Source organism: Podarcis pityusensis (genome assembly GCF_964106645.2).
Source record: "Podarcis pityusensis genome assembly, chromosome: 6".
NCBI classification, from domain to species: domain Eukaryota; kingdom Metazoa; phylum Chordata; class Lepidosauria; order Squamata; family Lacertidae; genus Podarcis; species Podarcis pityusensis.
Window position 1 is genome coordinate 22,833,147 of NC_138030.1, and position 23,473 is coordinate 22,856,619.

General features: G+C 41.9%; 2 protein-coding genes across 7 annotated transcripts in view; one reads left to right on the forward strand and one right to left on the reverse strand.

Annotated features, from left to right (window-relative positions):
• Nucleotides 1-12,340, forward strand: part of GHRH (growth hormone releasing hormone) — a 35,351-nt gene extending 23,011 nt beyond the window's left edge. The window contains exons 1-7 of one of the 5 annotated variants that reach the window (XM_081009299.1): nt 110-476; nt 4,921-5,199; nt 7,699-7,799; nt 8,757-8,888; nt 9,840-9,944; nt 11,614-11,745; nt 12,030-12,340. In XM_081009299.1, the coding sequence (XP_080865425.1) occupies nt 7,720-7,799; nt 8,757-8,888; nt 9,840-9,944; nt 11,614-11,745; nt 12,030-12,099 (519 nt within the window). In that variant the 5' untranslated portion in view covers nt 110-476; nt 4,921-5,199; nt 7,699-7,719 and the 3' untranslated portion in view covers nt 12,100-12,340. Of the gene's footprint in view, nt 1-105; nt 477-496; nt 725-952; nt 5,200-7,698; nt 7,800-8,756; nt 8,889-9,839; nt 9,945-11,613; nt 11,746-12,029 lie in introns of those variants that run through there. The other 4 variants (XM_081009300.1, XM_081009298.1, XM_081009301.1 and 1 more) reach the window with 4 other exon arrangements.
• A 756-nt stretch (nt 12,341-13,096) lies between these two features.
• RPN2 (ribophorin II) overlaps nt 13,097-23,473 on the reverse strand; it is a 28,962-nt gene continuing 18,585 nt past the window's right edge. Inside the window, exons 11-18 of one of the 2 annotated variants that reach the window (XM_081009244.1) lie at nt 22,674-22,788; nt 21,710-21,904; nt 20,147-20,233; nt 19,338-19,433; nt 18,591-18,666; nt 17,043-17,172; nt 15,929-16,015; nt 13,097-13,410 (exon numbers count right to left, since the gene is read on the reverse strand). In XM_081009244.1, the coding sequence (XP_080865370.1) occupies nt 15,964-16,015; nt 17,043-17,172; nt 18,591-18,666; nt 19,338-19,433; nt 20,147-20,233; nt 21,710-21,904; nt 22,674-22,788 (751 nt within the window). In that variant the 3' untranslated portion in view covers nt 13,097-13,410; nt 15,929-15,963. The remainder of the gene's footprint in view (nt 13,411-15,928; nt 16,016-17,042; nt 17,173-18,590; nt 18,667-19,337; nt 19,434-20,146; nt 20,234-21,709; nt 21,905-22,673; nt 22,789-23,473) is intronic. The other variant, XM_081009245.1, reaches the window with a different exon arrangement.

Below are 23,473 nucleotides of genomic sequence, written 5' to 3' on the forward strand. Positions count from 1 at the left end.
CCCTATACAGATTTATCACAGATTCGAGATTTATCACAGCTGCGTCAATGCACAAGCAGGCAGGGTGGCGTATAGACCATGTGCAAGCACTTCCCCATATATATATATGTCGTATTGCAATATGTTAATGGTGGTGGAAGCTAGCAAGAAGTGCACCGGGCCATTTTGAAAATCGTTTGGGAGAGGGGCAGCAAGCATTACTTGGCATCACCTTGCTGCAAAAGGACTTCTACGTGAGCAGCTGGAAGAAACAGGATGCCAAAGGGAAGAGGCTGGCGGCATCAGGGATTGAAGTCTGCCGCTGGTGCTATGTGGTGCCTAATGCAAATTCCTGGGAAGGTCCAGCTATCTCACAGCCACTTTGAAATATTGCTAAAAAACAAGGTGACATTTGTCTCAGCCACATATTGGCAAAATGTAAAGTAATAGTGATACAACTGGAATACCAACAAACTGTTAAACAGTGACATCTGCTGGTGAGTAGTGGTGGTCTTAAGATTTCAGAAAATGCTCACTGGGGTTTCCCTGCCTTCATTTGAGAAAGTGGTCTCTGGTCCATGAAAACTTATGCTGAAATCACTTTGTTAGTACTATAAACCTTTGCTGGTTTCGTTCATTTATATTTCCAATCCATGCCAGGAAAGAGATGTGTGGCAGGTGACAAGATTCAAAACAACAATTTAACTACCCTACTAAATAAAATGCAAAATATTATAGTACAGTGGTACCTTAGGTTGCATATGCTTCAGGTTACACACTCCGCTAACCCAGAAATAGTGCTTCAGGTTAAGAACTTTGCTTCAGGATAAGAACAGAAATCGGGCTCTGGCGGCGCGGCAGCAGCAGGAGGCCCCATTAGCTAAAGTGGTGCTTCAGGTTAAGAACAGTTTCAGGTTAAGAACGGACCTCCGGAATGAATTAAGTTTTTAACCCGAGGTACCACTGTACTGAGTAAGAGTTGAGTGTGTCATCCTCACTCAGGCTAATCCAATCTGCTTCCATACTAGACATTTTATCCTGAATTGGTATCATTCACTCTTAAAAACACCATGCAAGTGTAGCATACTAAGATATGTGTTCAAATAGTTTAAATGTGGGAGAGTATTTGAGGATCAGTGAATTCACAGCAAGCTGAAGTCTAGGATGGTTGTGATTAAGCCTAGTAATATCCTAGACCTGTTCCATCCAGCTAATGGTGTCAATTAGCACCAATTCCACCCCAGCTGCCATTTTATGCTCACTTTAACCCACTTTGCTTCCCTTCACTTTCCATACTCCAAGCTCTCTCCACACCACTCAAAACACAAACACCAAGAATTGTTTTTTGCAAAATGCCTTCAGCTGACCTTGTTTGCATTTCCTTTTTTCCAGCAGACCCCATTGAGCTTTGAAATGAGCAAGAGAAAGGCAATCTTAGATATTGTTTCAAACTAGAAAGCAGCTTAAGACCAGCTCTTTGTTCCACGAACCTTATTGAAATGACAACCCATATGCTGCTATTCCCCCCCCCATTAGGAGAGTCATTTCAAAATAAAAGTTCCAACTTTTTCATCCTCTGCTGCACTTATAGTTCCCCCCACCTCCGCCAAGAGGCAGGATGTGGGTGATGAACTTTTAAATGTTAATTGCAATTTCCTTTTGTGTGTGCAAAAACACATGTTTACTAATTGGATTGATAAAACTGAGGAAAAGGACAAACAGTGGAGTGGGTATAGCTATAGAATATATGGGTTTGGGCCAAAAGCAGTACAGAAAACATTAAAGGGCCAGTTCCAGTAGTGCCAGTGGCTAGGAGAAGCAGCCAGGAGCTGCTTAAACAACATTGTTGCATGCCACCCCAGTCTCTGAGCGGTGCAAGATTCCCAGGGTTCCAGGCACTTACCCACAGTCTGTGTTTCCTTTGGAATGAGGCACAGCAGAGACTGTGGTGTCTTTATGATACCACATATATACAACCTGAATCTGTGATGGAGAGTTTCACAAAAATAGCACCCCAAGAGGGTCTTGATCAGGCTTCCTCAACCTCGGCCCTCCGGATGTTTTTGGCCTACAACTCCCATGATCCCTAGCTAGCAGGACCAGTGGTCAGGAATGATGGGAATTGTAGTCTCAAAACATCTGGAGGGCTGAGGTTGAAGAAGCCTGGTCTTGATTCTCCCATAGCCATAGCCTTGGATTTAAGCGGAAATCAGGTGTGTCTCTGACTACCCGACTTTTACTAGTGCTGACAGAGGCTGGCTGCTATGACCACCAAAATTTGCAGATTATCTTCATTGGAATGGAATCGCCAATGAAAGTGGTCAGTGGGATACTCAATGACATAAGGCTAGGACAAAACAACAACAACAAAACTAAACACTCAACATTTATTGAATTTCATATCTTCAGAAGAATTTCATAAACACACACAAAGGGCCAATCAGTTAGTTAGATGACCTAAGGATAGGAAAACAAACAAACAAACAAACAAACAAACAAACAAACAAACCTTAATAACATATTCAACATTCAATGAATTTCCTATCTTATTACCATGCACAAAGGGTTGTAGAGGGTAAAATCAGGATTCAGAAATTGTTGTTGTTATATTAAATTTATATACTGCCATTTTTCTGACGATCTCAGAGTGGTTCACAAGATAAAAAGAAAAACAAATGCAAGTTTCTTCATTAAAACCTATTACAATAAATTGAATGTTTTGGATGTATCCTAATTCATTCTTGTAAAAATCATGAAGGTCTATATTTTAACCATGTGTACATTGTGGAGTATATGATTTCCATTTTAATCTATTTGCCCATGTTAAGGAGGACCACAATAAATGATAAGAGTCTTTAATAGCATAAGCTAGGATACTAGATGATAATGTGGAATGAATGCTGAAGACGGGGGAAACTCCAGCTGAGAAGAGATTTGGGGATTTCGTTGTAGCTGCTGCTTGGAGATAAGAAGTGAGGAGCTGAAAATATTGCTAGCCTTCTGGATTGAAGCAAAGTATTATCAACCAGCATTTTATGTTCAGATTGGCTTATTGGAGTGTATAGGTGCAAGAGGAGCTCACAGGATTTTTATTTTTTAAAAAACTCTTTAAAGCATTTTTTTTAAAAAAAAATGCAGGAGAATGAAGGCATCAAGTCTAAGAAAAAATCAATATCTGAAGATTACAAGGTGTTTTCCTGGATTCTGTTCTTTGTTACTGGCTGGTTGATGTTTTGCTGTCTGCTTAGCCCCCTGGGTGAAATGCTGTTCATGGTGTAAACTGAGGTAGCTCTAGCAACCGAGGTCTAACAGCCTCTCTCAACCTAGTGCATTCCAGATGTTTTGGGCTACAATTCCCATCAACCCTAGCCAGCATGGCCAATGGTCAAAGATGATGGGAGTTCTAGCCCAAAACATTTGGAGAGCACCAGGTTGGGGAAGGCTGGTCTAACGGCTAAGCCAGGTGCAGATAGTAGTATAATGGAACAATTCACATGAGTTTAGGCTGCAACATGGGACAAAGAGCGAACACTGAAAGGCATGATTGGATTCTGATTGAATCACATGCTATCAACACTAAGCCATGCACTGGCTTGGGTTGATGTAAGCAGTTAGTATAAACCGAAAAAGCTCTGAGGCAGGTCTAATAATAATAATAATAATAATAATAATATTTATACCCCGCCCATCTGGCTGGGCTTCCCCAGCCACTCTGGGTGGCTTCCAACAAAATATTAAAATACAGTAATGCATCAAACATTAAAAGCTTCCCTAAAGAGGGCTGCCTTCAGATGTCTTCTAAAAGTCTGGTAGTTGTTGTTCTCTTTGACATCTGGTGGGAGGGCGTTCCACAGGGCAGGTGCCACTACCAAGAAGGCCCTCTGCCTGGTTCCCTGTAACTTGGCTTCTCGCAGTGAGGGAACCGCTAGAAGGCCCTTGGCGCTGGACCTCAGTGTCCGGGTAGAACAACGGGGATGGAGATGCTCCTTCAGATCTGAATGGAGATCTGAACATCTTGCTGCAACTCAATAGTGTAAGCAATCTCATTTGTTACTATGGTGCTTGCTGGGCACTGTCTGAACATGGTGCAAACCAGCACATTTGATTGCAACCTCCTGAAGACATGGATTGGGTTGCCTGGCAGTGTTGAAACCTTGCTGGTTCTTAAGTATGACCTATTGAGCATGAGCTTTGTTTTGTCTGTGGGTTTGTCCCCAGTGAGGAACTTTAGATGCATTATTTGCCTGGCGTAAGGCTGCTGGTGTTTGCAAAGGACCAAAGTGTAAAATACTCAGCTAATGCCAGCAGGTAGGAGCGACAAAGGCAACGGGGGGGGGGGGGTAAATAAATAAAGGAGAACCAGTGTGGTGTAACAGGTTGAGTGTTGAACTATGACCTAGGAGACCAGGGTTCAAATTCCCACTCAGCAATAAAGCTCAGTGGGTGACCTTGGGCCAGTTACTATCTGACCTACCTCACAGGGTTGTTGAGAGGAGAATTTTTTTTTTTTTTTTGGGGGGGGAGAACTCTGTATACCACCTTGAGATCCAGGGAGGGAAAGATGGTATATAAATGTGAAAAATGAATAAGAAGATAGCAATGCTGATAAAGAGAAGATAAGAATATTTCATGAATCTTTTAACAAGAGAGACAGGAAGTAATATTAATGGTTAACCCTTGCTCATTGTTGATCTTAAGGTGGCCATGTGTCCTACTTTAGAGAGGGCAGTCCTCTTCAATTTGAAGTCTTTCCCACCACATTGTTTTTTTCTCTTTAAAGTACAGTAATTATTTCCGAATTTGTGCTTTTTATGCAAATCTGCACCCTCCTTTTTCCTTCTTTGGGTGACCTGTCAACAGTCACCCTAGCTGGCATTCAGACTGAAATGTCCATTTTAAAGAAATGCAAAGCTTATCTAATAAAGCAAATTTGTCTTTTAGTAAGCCCAGTTAAGATGCTAAACACAGCTGTTTGAGTGACTGGAAGGTAATTGATTCTCTGACGTTCAGAAGCTTGCAGGTTTGATGAGGGAGTGAATATATAAAAGAGAGTGTGGCAATACCCACAACAGCTAGAGACTCGCCACTCTGGTTAGAAAAAGCTGGATAGGATTTTCTCTATTTCCTGGGACACAGCAAGAATCGGAAGTATTGTCAGGCAAGCAAGAAGGCCAAGAACAAGGTTGCAGACTTGAGAGGACCATTTTCCTGAAGGGAGCTGTAAGTTAACACTTTGTTTGTTAATGAATAGATGCTTCATGGTGGAAAAGTGAATTAACTATTCCTGTCTGCAGGATGCTTTGTATATTGATTAAGATTGCAGTCTTGCGCATGCATTCTTAGGAACAAATCTCACTGTACTCAACAGCATGTTTTTTAAAGCAAACATGCATAGGATTGGGTTGTAAATTACAGAGTTAAATATTCATAACTGGACTCCAACTACGCAAATAATTCTAGGATATTTCAGAAGATTTGCAAAAGCAATCTGGACGTATACTAGACAGGTACTCTGGATATGAGTTGGAATTTATTAAGTGCTGGTAAAAAAGGAAGAAAAGAAACCTGCTGTTTAAAGCTGCCATTTACATTTTAGTTGTAATTCTTTGTCTCTGGAAAGTAAGTGGGTAAGTAATATAGTTCTAGCTACCCATTTGCTTATGGACAAAAAGAAAAGTGAGTTGCAGAAATGTCTGGTTTATTAGAGATAGAAGGCACAAGAGGAGATGGCATTTTACTGCAAAAAACTTTCAATAGGGTAAACTTTTGAAATGTACGCAAAAATGTGGCAGCTAAACTTTTTAAAAAAATGTTTTCAACTATGCCTTTGGAATTTCTTTCATTCTTAGGCAGCTATTTTGTGTATGAAGTGTTATGATGGTGTGTGCCAGGTCTTAGCCAAAGTTTACTCAGAAGCAAACTCCACTGATTTCAAATAGATTTCCTGGCAAGAAAGTATGTCTAGGACTTCAGTCTTCATCTAACACGCACAGCATTATTTTTTTTAACCTTGAAAATACTACAAGGCTAAAGGAATGCCTTACATATCTTAATCTCACAATGCTTGCATTGCTTACCATACTGATTTAGTAAAATCCATGCCATAGTCAACAGCAGTTTATCTGCTTGTCTGCCTCTGCCTACCATTTCGTCATTATTTCTACAACTAGATTCTGCTAGGGCTCACACCAATTCCAGAAGTGCTAACAAATGAACAGGAATAAATTTGTGTTTCAGGATTAAAGACTTCTGTTTTGAAAGAGGATTTAAGCTACCATAGCATCTTCGGTTTCTCAAATGACATCTTGTTGGGCTGTCAACTCAGCCCCATTCACTTAGGGAGAGAGAGATTGAAATCCTTTATTTTACCTTCTGAAACATCAGGATGCTTAGACTCAAACCTTGCCCTCCAACAGATGAGTAATGGTGATGAATAAAAGTGTTGTTACTGTTTCTACTGCTACTTCTGAAAACTTAGCAGAGTTTTCATGGCACTTTATGCACAGATTGGGTCCTGCCATCTTAAGTTCACCGGTACAAAATTAGGTGCTCCCAACCCATTCACAGAAAGATTAATGTGACCATAATTTTTGAACAGGGAATGTCGATGAACGGAAATACCTGGAATGGAAAGAAACAGAAGTCTATTAAGAGTTCAGCCATACAGCCCTGAAAATCTAAATGTTACATCCCCTGAAATGCTCACAATGGTTTTATTGTGTGAGGCTGTTTCCCATGAGTCACTTATCTATTGGAAGGATCTGAGCTGGATGTTTCCAGACTACACAGGGTTGTAGATCAAAGGAGCAAAGAGTCATTTTGAAAATGGACTCTCTTGCCCTTTCTATTCCTTTCTACTATTGAAAGCTAGCTCAGTTGAAGTGATGGCAGTTCCAGAACAGTAGGCAAGAGATCCAGCTTGAGGCTGCAGCTTGTCTGCAGCTTTTCAGCTATACTGAGAAATAATAGCTCTGTATGCTTTTGTGTTTGTGTGGCAGCAACTCCCTCTATTTCTTATGTTCTGGCTGTAAGTGCTTATGTACCACCACCATTTACAAAAGGGAGGTATCAGCCAAGTTTGCAGAAATATAAAACATTTTTTTTGGGGGGGGGGCACGAGCCTAAAGCAGTGAAACCTCGCAAAACAATTCAGGGGGACTGAGCATACTCGGTTCCCACACTGATTGTTGCAGGGTCAATACAGCGGCATCCTGTTGCAGGTCCGATTTGTATCAACATATTTCTGAAACAGGCATCCTTTTGGAACTTGTATTTGACTACAAGAGGCTACAAGAGGCTCCACAATGGGGCTTTCCCTTCGTCACACAAGGGTTGGAAGACTGAATATCAGTGCTCAGCAACTGTCCTTTAGGTCATTTACTCCAAACTAAGGCTGCATACACACACAATAACTTTAAAACACATTTAGAGCACATTTCCCCCCTTCACAGAATTTTAGGCACTGTTATTTGTTAAGGGTTGCTTGGAATAGTAACTCTGTGAGGGGCAAACTATGGTGCCCAGCATTCTTTGAGGGAAATAACATGCTTTTAAGATTTTGTGAGTACATAGCCTAAAGCAGTAATCCCACTTGATTTACCAGGGGGGAAATGACTTCATAGCGGCTATGACTAAAATTCTGCCATGAGGCTACTTATGCTACTCTAATGAAGCCAAGTGTTCTCTCTCTCTCCCTTCCCTCCCTCTATATCTTTGCAGATTGCCCCAGAAGAGTGAAGAATGCTGGACAGGGCTGTTCTCCTTCTCTTCCTCCATTTCATCATGTGTTCCCTCTCGTCTCCTCTCTACCCAGCACTCAGGTGCGCATCTTCTCTCTCACCTTCCTGCCTATCGAAAACATAGGGTTTGACTTGACCTTTGTCATTCACAGTTAGTGGCCCTATCTATCTAAAAGGGCAGGTGAAGAATAATTGAAAAGCAGCTCATAACAAATCTATTATCCATCTTTCTCAAAGATTACAGGCCATCAGAATTTGGTGGTCACTGCATTTTCCAAAAAGGCCTGGGTTTTCTCTTACACCACCAATATAATTCCCAAAAGAGAGGTTTTTCTCTGTGATTAGGGCTATACATATGCTACCCTACAAACATTTAAGAACACAGGGAGCTAGCTGTCTTTGTTCATCTAGCCAAGCAGTCCACAATTTAACTGCTGCCTTCATTTGTATCACAAGCCTTACCAGCTTGTATATCAGGAGAAATAAATAATAATAATAATAATAATAATAATAATAATAATAATAATAATTTATTATTTATACCCTGCCCATCTGGCTGGGTTTCCCCAGCCACTCTGGGCAGCTTCCAACAGAACACTAAAATACAATGACCTATTAAACATTAAAAGCTTCCCTAAACAGGGCTGCCTTCAGATGTCTTCTAAAAGTTTGGTAGTTATTTTTCTTTTTGACATCTGGTGGGAGGGCGTTCCACAGGGCGGGTGCCACTACCGAGAAGGCCCTCTGCCTGGTTCCCTGTAACTTGGCTTCTTGTAGCGAGGGAACTGCCAGAAGGCCCTTGGCGGTGGACCTCAGTGTCCAGGCAGAACAATGGAGGTGGAGACGCTCCTTCAGGTATACTGTCTCTGCCTGGCGCAACAAGATGCATAGCTGGGGGGTTTTTTTGCTGCATGACCACCCCTCTTCTTCCACCATTGTCTGCCAATTCTCGTCTCCATATACCATGCCATCAGAAACATGCGCATTGCACTTTGGGTATTTTCGGCATTACTTCTGCTTTCTCTTGATGTGTTTCAGATATAGTCCACTCCCCATTTCTGGCAAGGCAGTGAGCTTTCAACTGCAAGAAAGTGGTCCTGTGCAAAGCCACAACCTCTCAGTAGAGGAGCAGGAGGAGGAGAACTTCCTCACCGACCCTGCTGAGAAAAGGTGGGTATATCAGCACCCCACGTCCAGTAGTCAAAAGTGGCAAATTAGAATATAAGACCCCTCCCGAAATGAAAAGGCCCATCTAGTCCAGCATCCCATTTCAGGCAGTGGCCACTCAGCTTCTGGAAAGCTCACAAGCAGGACATGGATATGACAACTTTCCCACGCTGTTGCTTCCTAGAAAATGGTATATACTGGTATATTGTCTCCAAACATGAATGCTCTACAAAATAAATTTGCCTAATCTCAGCACTCAGGAGGGTGATATAGGTCAGCAGATGGACTGCTCAGTGAAAAGAACCTGTCCTGTTTATTTAGTTCATAAAATTTATATACATCTTGATTGTAAACAAACACACCCCTCAAAGCTGTTTACAAAAAGAATAAACCAATGAAGTTAAAAACAATTTAAAACCTAAAAACTACTTTGAAATCAATAAGCTAAAAACCCAATTAAAATACGTGTCAATATTGTGCATGTTTGGATAGACTTGGCTAAACAAAACCATTTTTTCAGGCATGAAATAGTACAGCCAAGGCACCAGCCTGATGTCTATAGGAAAGTACTTCCAAATTTTGTGCGATGCCACACTAAAAGATTGATTTCTTACAAATGCAGAAAGAGTATTATGTGGCCTGTGCCATGTCAAAGAGTGGGAGCTGCAACCAGTAAATCTGTGCGCTCATTCAGAACCTATGTGCTGTTTCTCACTCTCACACACAGTACACTTTGTGCTGCACCCCCAGTTCCTTCAAGCAATCTGCCAGTGCCAAGAAGCACATAGCTCCAACAGGAGTAGTTCTTAATCCACTTTAATAGCATGAGAAGCTTCCTGTTCTCAGGGACGATGTATGTGAGACTGCTCTCTCCATCCAAGTAAAGGGAGAAAGCCATAATTTGCATGGTGTCCCAGGCAGGCACAGATAAACACAATGTCTGTGTTTTGTTAGGATGCAGCGTCATGCAGATGCAATATTTACTGATAGTTACCGCAAAGTTCGGGGTAAGATGTCAGCCCAGAAGTTGTTGCAAGGCATCGTTGGGAAAAGACTCGGGTAAGTGGAACTTTATTACATATTACTTTAGTTGTAGCAGTCTGCTACATATAAGGCATAGGGTGCAAGCTCTGTGTGTTTCGATTAGGCACAGAACCTGTGATTGAAAAGCTCCTGCCTAGACATGTCCTAGAAACACAATTGGTAATAACAAGGCAGATTCATTCTTATAGTAATACGCCCATTATATTTTGAGCCACATTCAGCCCTGCACTGGAGGGAATTTCCTGTACATTTACAAAAATCTGGCAGCATAGCCAATAACATAGGTATAGAACTTAAGACGAAAGTCCTCCGAGTGATTTTTAACACACACGAACATTCAGTGCCAATTGCTAACAGCTTTTATTCTTGATTTGCCTCCTGCAGAGATAGTAAATTCCCAGTATGCCCCAAAGATATTAATTGGAAAGTACACACGGGTCCCACTAACTGAACACAATGCCTTCTCAGGAAATTGTTCATTATGTGAGTGCTTGTAGAGTTGGCAATTTCCATTGATTCCTATGGGAAAATTTCTGATGTGTTCTTGACAATGGAAATTTGGCCCCAAAATGATGGAAAAACCCAGGAAAACTCTGAAACATTCCAAAAGGCAAAGAAACAAGGGAAAAAATGCTTTAATTTTTCCCATCTCCCTCCCTCCCATCCACCTAAGTTTTTGGCGAAACAGCTGCTGACGACTAGCAAAACACAAAAGCAAGGCTTGTTTGAGGCTGCTTATTTGTTTACCAAACAGGTCCGGCTGTTTGGATATCTTAATATTCAGTGTGTATAGTGAGGTTTGGGTACTAATTCCTTTTCTTATAATGAGCATTTGCATAGCGGGACCTGAGTGTATTATTCCTTCACAAGCCAGTAGTACAAGTGGCCTTTCAGCTGTTGCTGGAGTCCAAGCCCCATCTATCTAAATAAGCAGAGCCAGCCCAAGACATTTTGGCACCTGAGGTGAACTACAAAATGGCACCCCCACCAGGGAAGAAGGGGTGAGTGAAGATCTATATTGGGAACAAGGGTGAGAGGAAACCAGCAGCACCTCTGATTTACCAAGAGGCCACTGTAGAGGCAGCATTGAGATCCGGTCAACAAGGGAGCATGCCACTGTTGTTGCTATTAGAAGCACCGGCAGGCAATATATGCCTTGGAAGCTCCTGTGGATCCTGCCACCTGAGGCAGTCGCCTTTTCTTGCCTTATGGTTGGGCTGGCCCTGCAAATCAGCATGACCAGTGATCAGGGATGATGGAAGTTGCAGTTTAGCTATGTCTGGAGGGCTACAAGATCCCCATTCCTGCATTAGAGGAAGATATTGCTACACTTATTACACTTTAAAGCAGGGGCAGAAAACCTGTGGCCTTCTAGATGTTGCTACACTACACCTTCCATCAACCATGACCACTGGTCATGCTGGCTGGGGTGATGGGGGTTGGAATCCAACCATATGCAGATGGTCATGGGTTCCTTCTTTCTTGCTTAAAGCACTTTTAAATCATTCTAAATCACAGCCAATCTTTCAGCTGACTTTTCAGTTGTGTTCTCACCCTTTCTTGTATATGAGGCAATCACATGTTATTGAAGACAGGTCAAACAACTTGTTCATGGTCAATCTGAAGTTCATAACTAAGCAGGGGCTTCAAGACCTTCCACTAATCTACATCGTGCTGATTACAGGGAAGGCAACCTGGGGGATGAGGAACACGAATTCATGACCCGGAGGCAGTCTGACAGCATCCTGATGGGCAGTCGCTATCACCAGCAGATGGTACTGAGGAATTTCTTGGGAGCCATGTTGCAGAATCAAAGGTTAGTATACAGATTCCCTTGAGTTCACGAGGTTGTAGGGAGAGTGGGAGAACAAGAGCTTTGCATGCCCAAAGAACAGGAGCTCCTAGGCCCAAAAGATCAGGTAGCAAGTGATGGAAAAGAACTCTGTCAAAAGCCTGGAAGGACATGTTATCAGTCAATAATGGTCAAGATGGGCAGGGAGTCTGAGAGCTTTGTATGCTCCTATGGCGTAATCCTGTCCCGCTGCAAACAAAATGGTTTACATTACATTAAGTTGTTTTATTTCTATTTCCCCACCTCAGGTCTCAAGATATCAATGATGACCACTTGGAAGATTTTGTCAGTGTCCTAACCAAGCTAATGGAACTGTAAATAAGCTTTGTCCTGCTTCATTCTGGTCAGTGCCACTCCCGGAGCACCCTGCTCTTCTTTCTGCTTCTGAAGCAGTACAAAGAAACAGACATATTACTATGTGCACCAATACTGTCCAGAATGCCATCAGGAAAACAAAGTGTGAGGGACTTCTGTTCCCTGTGCTTACTACAGTTTGACTGTTGAATATGTAGCCTCACTTCAGTTTGAAAATAAATGCCCCTGATGTATAGCAATCATATATATATATCCAAACTCTTTTTTTCCTATACAGAATTACTGTATAAAGGCACAGAGTTGTGTGGTATCAAATATTAGCCATGGGGGCCTCTGCCAATGAATTAATTGGGAACTGACCTTGGGGTTCACTGGAAAGCATATGACTGACTTCTGATTTCAGGACCATGGACAGCTTTTACCCTGCACTATGTGCTGCTGCTAGAAATAAAGGGAACATCAACCAACCAAATGACTACAGCCAAAACAATGTTGGAAGTGCAACAAAATAATTCTGAAAATGCAGAAAGCCAAACCTTGGAATATAAGGGAAATTCACTGCACCATCAGAAATGATCAGGGAGGAAAGGCTTAGGAGACCAAAAAGGAACACACATGCAAGGAAAGTGGTAAGAAGTAGAAAAAGCACTTTCATCTAGATTGCCATGACTACTGCAAAGGCCAGGGCTGCTATCCGGAGAATTCTTTCAAATACGCACAAAAAGTGTGCCCAGATATAATAGGGCAGGGACTGGGAAACTTTTTGAACCTGAGGGCTGTGCATCAGTGGTAGGTGGAGCAACAAATGTGTATTTTACCTTTGCACAGAACTCTCTATTCTCCATACAGGCAAGCAAAAGCCATTATCAGAGTTCAAAAGGACACATTTCAGCCAGTGGCTTGGGGAGGGTGTGTGGGTGGGGAGAGTCCAAACAACCAAGTGGCCTGTACAGACACAAGTCATAGGCTGCACATCTGCAAACCCCTCACAAATTTACAGTTCATTTTGTCTCATCCTCTTTATTCAATAAAGGAGACAATAGGAAAACAAATTCTTGGAGCCTGACAATTTCTAAAATCCTTAGTGGCAGGCAGGTGTTTATGCCATAACTCAAAGCACTTAAACAGTCAGTTAAATACAAAATGTGGGGGTTTTTTTTCTTAAAAAAACAAAAACAAAAAAAATCCAACAAAATTCTTTTCCGTATTAGAGGCAATTCTTTTCCATATTTTAAACTCTTCTTCGGCTCCTTCCCTCTGGAGCTCAAACTGGATTTCTTTCAAGTTTTTCTTTTCTTCTTGCATCAGTGAGTTCTGGAAGGACACACAGAAAACTTGCAAAATTAAAAATGCAGATGCAGAATAACAATTCCATGTATTAAGTAGATGCCCTCCTTTTTGGCACAGTGAATATATAAATTTAGCATCGTAATGAAAATTATGAAGCCTGATTCAGGGATGGCCAAAAGCTTGAAGAATGCACAAAACATGCACTAAAATGGTGTTTACGGTAAAACATGTAAATTGTTATAGCCCAGTATACGGATGCTTATTCAGATGTCAGCTCCTACTGTATTTAATGGGTATTCCAACTAAGTGTGCACAGAATGGCAGCCAATATTGAGTTATTAAAACTTACCTATTAGGACAAAAAAAGGCAAAAACTGTTTTTTACTGATCAATATGAACTGACCATTATCTTTCTGAGCCCCAAGCGGTATAGTATAAAGTACATAAAGAACACCTGCATCTAAAGGATGAGGGTGATGGGTTACTAAGATAGCAAGGCTCTAAATTCTGAAATCCAACATGCAATGCCCCTGGACAACGGAAATAGGAATAACACACATATAGATGCATTTCTGATGCATGAAAATGTTGCTGGCAAGAAAAAACACCCATGCAAATATCTGCTTTTAGCTATGGCCCAGAGCATAATACTGAAAGCAACACGGTTTCTTAGATATTCAGTAAGATTGGGATACTTCTCTCCTGGTAGCTTCATGTCTTTCCTTTGGCAAGTGAAGGGTGCTGCTTTCAGTATATTCAACAGAATGATAATAGTAGCCCTAATTTTGTAATACAAGAGATTATCATCACCCCTCCCCAAAATATATACATGGAGGATTGTAGCTAAGGCCACGTAGCATATTTGGGCCCATACGTTCTTGAAAATTTAAGAAGGCACAACTTCTGTGAAACAACTTCTTAAGCACCTGTGCTTTCAGTATGTGGACTTAGGAGCAAAACCCAGAATTTACAAGAATATTTGCTTACATTATAAAGCAAAGGAGAATAAATGGCCTGTACATTCCTAAGTTTTATATCCACAATGTAGATTGGCTTCAAAATATTTCATCCATGTTGGCACCCTGTGTCACCACAGAATCTGAGAAGCGGTGCTGAATTTGGCATCTTAAAAAAATCTTTCATTCTCAAAGAAAAACCTTTCTAGCCCTCATTGCTATATTAAAAAAAGAACTTTGAAATATGTGGGCAGTGGGCTGGTCAAAACATGGAAACTTATAAGACAGCTTTCAGTGCTCGAAGTTTCACTGCCCTGTACTGTTCTCACACTCTGTTCTATTACCCATTATCATTTCTATCTGATCTGCCTCCAGCCAACATACCATATTCTTTCAAAAACATATCTGAGCAGCAAAATTATTACATTTACTTAACTGGTACAACATATTCTGATTGCAGAATGAGGAGGGGGTTTTTTTAAGCAAAGAGCATGAGTATTTTGGCACCTAGCTTTCAGCTTCTAAGCTATTATATGCTTAGAAGGCTCTCCAAGTTCCTTTTCTCAGACCAGGCAGAATGAATGGATAAAATATGAGAAATGAAGGTGTTACACACATGCAGAGGGGAAAAAAATCAAATAGTGTGCCAGCCAGCCCAATTTCACATAGTATCTCAGGGCAGAGATGGGATATATCCACCACATGAAAACAACAGTGGATTTGTGAGACTTTGTGGTCAATCCAGACTCAAGCTTCCAAGTGTCTCAATTGTTCAAAGCCACAGGTGTGCAATCTAAATAAATATGAATATTCTTTACTTCTGCGAAGTACTTTACTTCTGGCAGATGGAGCCGCAGCCATCCTGATGGGAGATTGCCTGGGAACCACATGTACACCCCCCTGGGCTCCAGGATGGAAGAAAGGTGGAATATAAATACATGAAATTTAAATGAAATAATAAAATAAATCTGGTATCTGCCTGACTGGAAAAGTAGAAGGGGAAACAATATGTGGGATACTGGGCAGTTGTGTGTGTGTGGTGGAATCAAGGATGACTGTTCTGCAGACTTTTAGGTGAAATCCTGTGCTGCTGGACCTAGTTACTGATGCAACACACAGGTATGATACTAAAAAGGCAGTTTAAGTCAGATCTGCAATTCAGTAGATCACTTGAGCCTCCTCAGTCCATTAATGCAAGGAAAGCAGGATATAAACAAAACATTGGATTTTGAGCAAGTATTTAATTTTTAACTGATTAATTAACAAGCAGAGGTTTAAATTAAAACTTTTTTAAAAATGGTAAAGAGCCTTACTAAGCGAGGATGCTTGTGTAAGATGGCCAATAAGACATTTACGCAGGCTTGGAACAAAACCAAGGTATCAAGGGGGAATCTGAATGGTGAGATGATAACTTGTAAATGAAACTTAATTTAAAAAATGTGCCCCTTGCCAGGTTCAAAGGCATACAAGGTGGGTGGAAAGAGGTTTCAGGTGAGGTTATGTTGGCTCAGGGAGAGGCGGCTGACGAGCATGAAATGGAAGCAGCTAGTATGGCTGGGCAACAGGCAACATCCAAGGACCCTTACTTCTAGGAAGAGCTGGTCACTAGCACAACCCCCTTTTACCGCAGCGTTCTATACTTTGCCAACCTACTGCTCTGTTCTGCAGCGATCCTGCCAAAAGGAGAGATGGGGAAAAGGTTCAGAGAGGACAGTAAAGGCAAGGACAGCAATGTTGCTCAAGGAACAGACAACACAGAGAAAAGAGAAGCATGCAGGCAGCAAAACCAGGCCTTCCAGAAACTCTACTGAGATATGGGTGAGCACTGAGGACTGCCACCCTTTTGCAACATGTTCAAAGAGAATTCTTGCCACCAGACATGGGTTCAGGTGATGCTGGCCTGGGCAAAGCCATGTAGATAGCAGTTTTACTGCATGGACTTTTATAAGACATTTGAGGATAAACTGAATTCTTTTATCTGTGTTGACAGCTAAATAACTATTTTAAGTTTTTAATAAAGAAAGGAATTGCAAACTTGATGCATCATCAAAACATGCCCAAAGCATTCTGATTATACTTTCAAGCTACTAGAAGTCCTGCAAGAAACAAAACAGAAACTTAGGCCTGCTTTTACTTTTTTACTACCTTCACCACCACAGGAAGCCAACTGAAACTACATTTGCAAGCTGTTTTGTCTGTGTCAACTTTGCTGTGCTGATTGGTCTCGACTGAATGGTTTCCCTCTGCACCATCCCTGACAACATTTGATGGCCACATGGAAGCCAAGCCGACATGTTGAAGTGGAAACACCCAAAATGGCTTACCAGGCTGAGAAGCAGTTTCTAGCCGACTCCATGCCTGCAGTGCAGAAAGGTCCCCTTCTGCATTTCTCTCAGTCTCCATAATAAATGCTTATAAGACAAGGTAGCAATTCCTGGTTCATTTATACAACATTAGGATATCCTAAGTCAGAGGTGGCTACTCTGTGGCCCTCCAGAAGCCCTCCATTAATTACTGACATCACAAGCCAGTATGGCAGATAGGCATCTCTACCCATATTGTACCACTTAAGAATGTCAGCTAGATGTTCAGCTCTGGACTTCTTCCTAACACCCCACATTTAAATGATTGGTCTTCTACTCAGCCAAGCTCTCTTCAAGGGGACAGGTTCTGTTGTAACCCCCATTTTGGTCGCCTTACCTTTTAACTGCTTTATGAGCCAACATTCTGTTGCCTGCTAGGAAAGTGAGGCTTCCCAGGATAGCCAGATACTTCAGGGTCTGAAACATGTTGAGTTGAGTCCAGTACACGTACATGAGCCCCAACATTGCTAGGAAAAGGCAAGGCATAGTGGGTGAGATTGAATTTGAAAAGGAGCTGCATAATAAAAATCCACAGCAATGGGCAGCACACAATAACTGCATATCAATTCCCAGTGACTGGGTATTCCCGTCAGTGTCTGGACCCTTGGAAAGGAAGACAATAATAAGCCTAAATACTGAGAAAAGTGCTAAGACCCCAAACCAATATTGCAAGCTGTCTAAACAACCCTCTATGCTTCTCAGGGTAGACAGGTAACCAACATCCCTGCACGGATATGGAAGAACCAAGAACTCTAGACTAGAAAAAATGAATCAGATGCTATTATGAAACTTGCTACATCTGATGCGTAGACATATTGAAATTAATGGACCGAACTTAAGTCATGTTCATTAATTTCAATTGGTTTTACTCTTGAGTAATAATTAGTTGACTAGCACCCACTGACTGACCAGGAGGAATTCAACACAGCACTATGGCAATTATTCCACAAGCACATGTAGTTCAGCTTGCCAGACAGGACAACCCCCCTTCTCCTCCCTCTGGAGGGTTCTTCTGACCCCACCCCGAGGCAATCGGGTGGGGGGTGGGGGAGCCCTGTTGCAGTAGCAGAAGCCCTTGCATGAGCTACCACTAACAGAATGAATCCAACCCAGAATTTCTAAAATAGTGGCACTGCTTTTTCATTTCACCAGAAAAATATGAAGTGATGTAGAATGTTAAAAGGAGTTTCCCCAGGATTTTAAAGGACAGTATGCCTCTCAGGAACACCAGGAATTACAAATACATGTTTCTTTATTTATTAATTACCCACCTTTCACCATAAGGTCTCAAGCGTGGGTTACAGCAATTTTAAAATATAGTATTAAAACCAGTTTAAAACAAATTATAGTAAAGAGAAAAGGGTAGGTTCATATTTGTGTGTGTGTGTGTTTGTGTATCAGGCGCCAAAGCCATGTCCTGTAAAGGCAAAGCAATGTTCTCCGAAATAAGTTGCAAAGAGGCAACTGTCCTCTTTAGGCAAATAAGCGATGCTAGAAATTGGCTGCAGAGAACCTAAGCTTTGGCACTGAACAAGGAGCATAAAGATAACTTAATGTTTTAAATAAAGGGATATAAGGAGGCATCCGTCAAGCCTCTCTTGCCAGAATTGTGGGCAGACCAAAGGATAAACAACTGAAATGAAAACTCTGAACACACTGTGCTATCAAATGCATCTAAATGGAAGCAAGAGAAGCCCAGTCTAATGACAGCTGTTAAAAATGATGGGTGACACGTGTTTCTGAAAGATTGGAGGAAGGGGGGGAGGAATGAAGTGCTATTATGCCCATTATCGCTAATAGGTTGTGAGGCACTTTGTCATCAGGCTCCTGACTGCAAAGCCTACGTGGAAAAGGATAAATAGGGAGGAATTTCTCTGGCACTTACTTGCATGACCCAAGTGAAAGATAATGGTGCTTGGAGCAAAGCTGAAGTTGGAAATGTTGGCTCCGATCTTTATCCACTGAAAAGGTACAGAACATACTTTAGACAAAAAGCCCTGAGGACAACCAAATCCAGATCATACCGACCTTTTCCAAAACAAAATTGACCTTCAGAAATGCTTCAAATTATATAGCGTGTGTGCAAATGCTCACCCTCCAACACATTAGATTTTTCAATTTCACTCAGAAAATAGCATTTGTTTAAGATATGGGCCTAGCATTCAAAAGTCTAATTGATCGCCACGTAAGTCTGGGGTCTCCCATATGGAGGCAGACATTTGGGGATGTAGAGATTTAGCTAGATGAACCTCAGGGTCCCTTTCCAACACCACAATTCTATGATTCCAACAGAGCTATATAAGGGGGATAGATTTACTGTAGATATGTAAGATGGGGATTTAGATATACAACCTGATGCTCTGCAGATCACTGCACAGCCTGTCACTCCTGACTACTGGCCATGCTTGCTGAGTGTGATGGGAGCTGTAGCCCAAATAATCTGGAGGGCACCAGACTGGGCAAGGCTGAGTTTGCAGTGTTACTGGACAGTGAGCACTAGGCCACACTGCAAAAAATGCTGGCACTGCCCCTTGAATATCTTGCCATAGAGTTGCACTACCTGTGTTAGAAGCTGAGAAGGTGGTATCAGTTGTCTGAAGGCTATACATTGGTCTGGATATGAGAAACTTACCAGAATAAAGAGCAAAAGCAGTGGGGAGAGTATCATGGCTGTGAATGTGTTGGACACCACGGTGGGAGGCCTCTTCTCAGGTTCTCTGAACAGGTGCTATAAAGAGGAGTTCATGGATAAAATGTGTAAGAAGGGTAACTCTGGAACCAGGATATCCACCCACATCAAAATGATACATTCTGGAATCTACATATTAAAGCTGGGGCTTCTATAGTCTGCTGAGTGACATAAGAGCCTCTCTTCCAATTGAGGTGGCTCTCTCCTTTGTGTGTCATCTTCTGACAGGGACCTACTAGACATCATCCTAACACAATTCCCAATGCTAGTTTGGGAGGCTGTCCAGGAGATGAGTGTGCAAGACATTTTTTGATAAAATGGCAGAGAAGAATGCAAGTTTAAAGCAAGTGGGAAGTGCCTCAGTGGTTCAGACATGGATTAAATGGACATGTGTTAACACCTGAGGCAGGAGGGAGGACAAGAAGACAGACAGACAGGACAATTATGCCGACTCAGCATGTAAACCAAGTTCTATAAACACAACATTTAAAAGGGCAGATTCCTCTAAGGCCAGAGGACTTTTAAAACAACTGCTGAAATAGCTAAAAACAAAACATATAAGTAGAGCAGTGATGGGTCACCTGTGACCCTCCAGATGTTGCTGGACTATAATTTCCATCATCACTGCTCACTGGCCATACTGGCTGGGGGTGATGGGACTTGGGAGTCCAACAATATCTGAAGGGCCACAGGTTCCCCATCCTAGATAGAGAAATACAGCCAACTTATCACCTGGCTTCTAACAGCTGTACCTGTATCTCCGGCTTGGGAGTGAAAAGACTCTTTGACTGGACTGTGGCTGGAGCATCTTCTTCTGGGAACTTGATGACAACATCCGCCTGAAGTGAATATTATATGCACATATATAAGTGGAATTACTAGATGAAGATTTACACCTCGTGGAGAACATATGATACTAACATAGCTTAATTTGCAAAAAAGAACTTTCCTTCACATTCTAAGTACAGTGGTACCTCTGGTTATGTACATAATTCGTTCCGGAGGTCTGTTCTTAACCTGAAACTGTTCTTAACCTGAAGCACCACTTTAGCTAATGGGGCCTCCCACTGCTGCTGCGCCGCCGCCACACGATTTCTGTTCTCATCCTGAAGCAAAGTTCTTAACCCGAGGTACTATTTCTGGGTTAGCAGAGTCTGTAACCTGAAGCGTATGTAACCTGAAGCGTATGTAACCCGAGGTACCACTGTAGATTAAAATAGTTCTTCCATAAACAATGAGATTGAATTAAGAGTTCGCCAAACCCAACCCACCTGGTTACATTCATATACTTGTTAAAACTACACAAGTAAAAACATTCAATGTGTATTCATTCTGTTAATAGGTAAGGGCAAATTTAAAGAGAGAAATTCTCATACAGGCTTGGAAGTTATTCTATTTTGTGTATGCAGATAAGACCAAAGGAAACAGGAAGTTCTGCATAAAGTTAAAACATTACAGTTTTCCAGTTCACATTGAAGGTGGCAACCTTTCTCAACAGAATTTAACCTGAGAGTGTTGGATCTGGCCAGATGCAGTTTCATGATAAGGATTTGCACCAGACCAACTTTCAAGGCCAGAAGGAGTAACTCTTCAACAACTTTACAACAGGGAATATCATAACATTGTGATTTTTTAAAAGGGTCAAGACAGATGAGGTAACCAAGTGGTTACTGGGTACACCAGGCTTCCTCACCCTTGGCCCTCCAGATGTTTTTGGCCTACCATGATACCTAGCTAGCAGGACCAGTGGTCAGGGATGATGGGAATTGTAGTCTCAAAACATCTGGAGGGCCGAGGTTGAGGAAGCCTGGGGTACACAGTCAAAATACATTAACATAAATGAAGTTACCTCATTGTATTATTTTTTTTAAAAATTCTCTTCTGCATCCAAGCAAGTTAAAGCAAGGGAAAACACCTTTGTTTTCTGCATGCAAAAGAAATAAAGGACGGGCTCAAGGCTTAGAATAGACTAGTAGTAACTTCCATTAGCAACTGTGAACAGAGAACTGTGATTAGCTTTGGGGGATGAAATAAAGTGATGCATATGGCAGAGACACCTCAAGTTACATCACTACACTATTTGCGGTAGCTTGTTAAGCACACTACATCCCTACAGGGGAATGGTATCAATTTCTGTTTGCCGGCTCTTTATATGCAGAAAAAGCATGCAGCAATCTGTTTTATTTGTGTCTGAGACAAGCTGGTTCCTTGAAATTACACCTGATATGGCGATCCATCTGCCAATCATTGCAGCTACTTCTCTCTGCATAACACTAAAACCAAAGGAAGGGCACAGTGCAAATGGAGCAACATACCACATTCCAGAGGATTGGGTTTTCCAAAGTAGCATCCCCAATGATCAAGTACAGGGTGTAGGTTCCAGAGGCAGAATCAAACTCCGTCTTTCTCTCTGAAGTGTCCAGTTCAAACTTGTAGATGTTTTTGCTGTCTGGTTCTGCAACAAACACCACCTCCTGCCCAGTCTTTTGATTGTGAAGTCGCACAAAGGTCTGAAGAGGAAGAGGTGATTTTAAACTCGCACTAGCATTCATCTCCTAACATCCATCATAAGGCTTTGGGCACCACCTCACCTCTTTCAGAGCTTGGAATGAACTTTCCAAATGACTGCCCACCGCTGGAAACACCGCTAAAGAAGCCGTTGCAGATTATGCAGGGCTCAGGGGAGGAAAGTTGACCACCTCATTCCGTTTTACATTCTGCACCTTTAGTATCATAATGTAATTAGAAGGCTGTATATTGTCACATGACACCCACTTTTCCAGAGAGGAATTTAGGACTCTGATTCCAGCTGGAAGCAAAGATCCCCACCACAGGATATTTCCCAGAATGTTTTTAGTGGATCTCCAGTTGTGCCATGTTTTCTACCATAAGAAAGCACAGAGTGACTTTTTGTAAAACTCCAAGGCATTTTACACTAGAATATGCATTTTTTGCACGCAGAATATGCATTCTATGTACACATGTTGGTATGTTTTTAAGTGGAGAACTGTATCTCAAAGGATCTGGCTTGCTGACTGAATCCAGCCCCCCTCTGCTGCTCTAGAATACTGCAATCTCCCCCTGACCCTAATAAATTGCACCCCCTACTTCAAAACTGTTTATGGCAAGTTTGCGGAATTTCCCCTCAAACTTTTCTGTCACCATCTAATTCAGAATGAACTAGCCTCGGAAAAACCCCTTCCAAAGGGCTCCCTTGACAAAGTGATCTCTATGGGTAGCAAGCACACACAACAAGGTCAACTGTGTGGACCAGCTAACCTGGTGGGGGATGAGTTCTGCTCCAGTGTTCACATCGACCAGCTGGAAGGACAAGGCAAAATTCTGATGGCTGTCAGCAGTGAAGGATCCTTTGGCTTTGGCTGGGTACGTGATCCTGAAAAGGAAAAAAATAAAATAACGAAGTGTCGCTGAGGAACTTGTACCAGTTGCAGCATACTGACAGGTGGGAGAGCCTGACAAATCTCAGACCAGAATGTTGCCCTTCCAGTAAATGAGTGAGACATGACAAGAAAGCTGTTTGTTTGGAGCTGGTTATGCTGCCCCCCAAATCTGCTAGAAAGGAAGATGGAGTGCCTATGTACAGGTTGCTAATTGCCCACCTCTAGACTAATCATACAGTGTCAATTTCAGGGGTATTTGCTTTTGCAAATCTTGGGAACTGACCAGATTTTCCAAGGAGGGAAGGAAAGAGACTCAAGCACACCACTGAAAGATGACCATTTTCCCCAGCATGTTCAGAAAGGTTGGGGTGAAGATAGATGGGTGGAGACTGAATGGTTTGGGCTGGATCAGGACTGGAATGATGGAATGCCAATACTGCTTTAAATGTATCATGTGAATGTAGCCAAAGTCAGCGATGGCAATCGGGCACCCCCAGATTTTACATGACTACTGTCTTGGAATGTGATAAAATTCTAACCATTTTTAGTATATAGGCATTTGTGCTTATCACAAACACTAGCTACCTAAAAAACAACAACAACCAACCAACCAAACAAAAACCCTTGCCATGAAAAAAGGTTAGCAAAGAGCCTGGATTCAAAGTCCTGCCCTTCTGA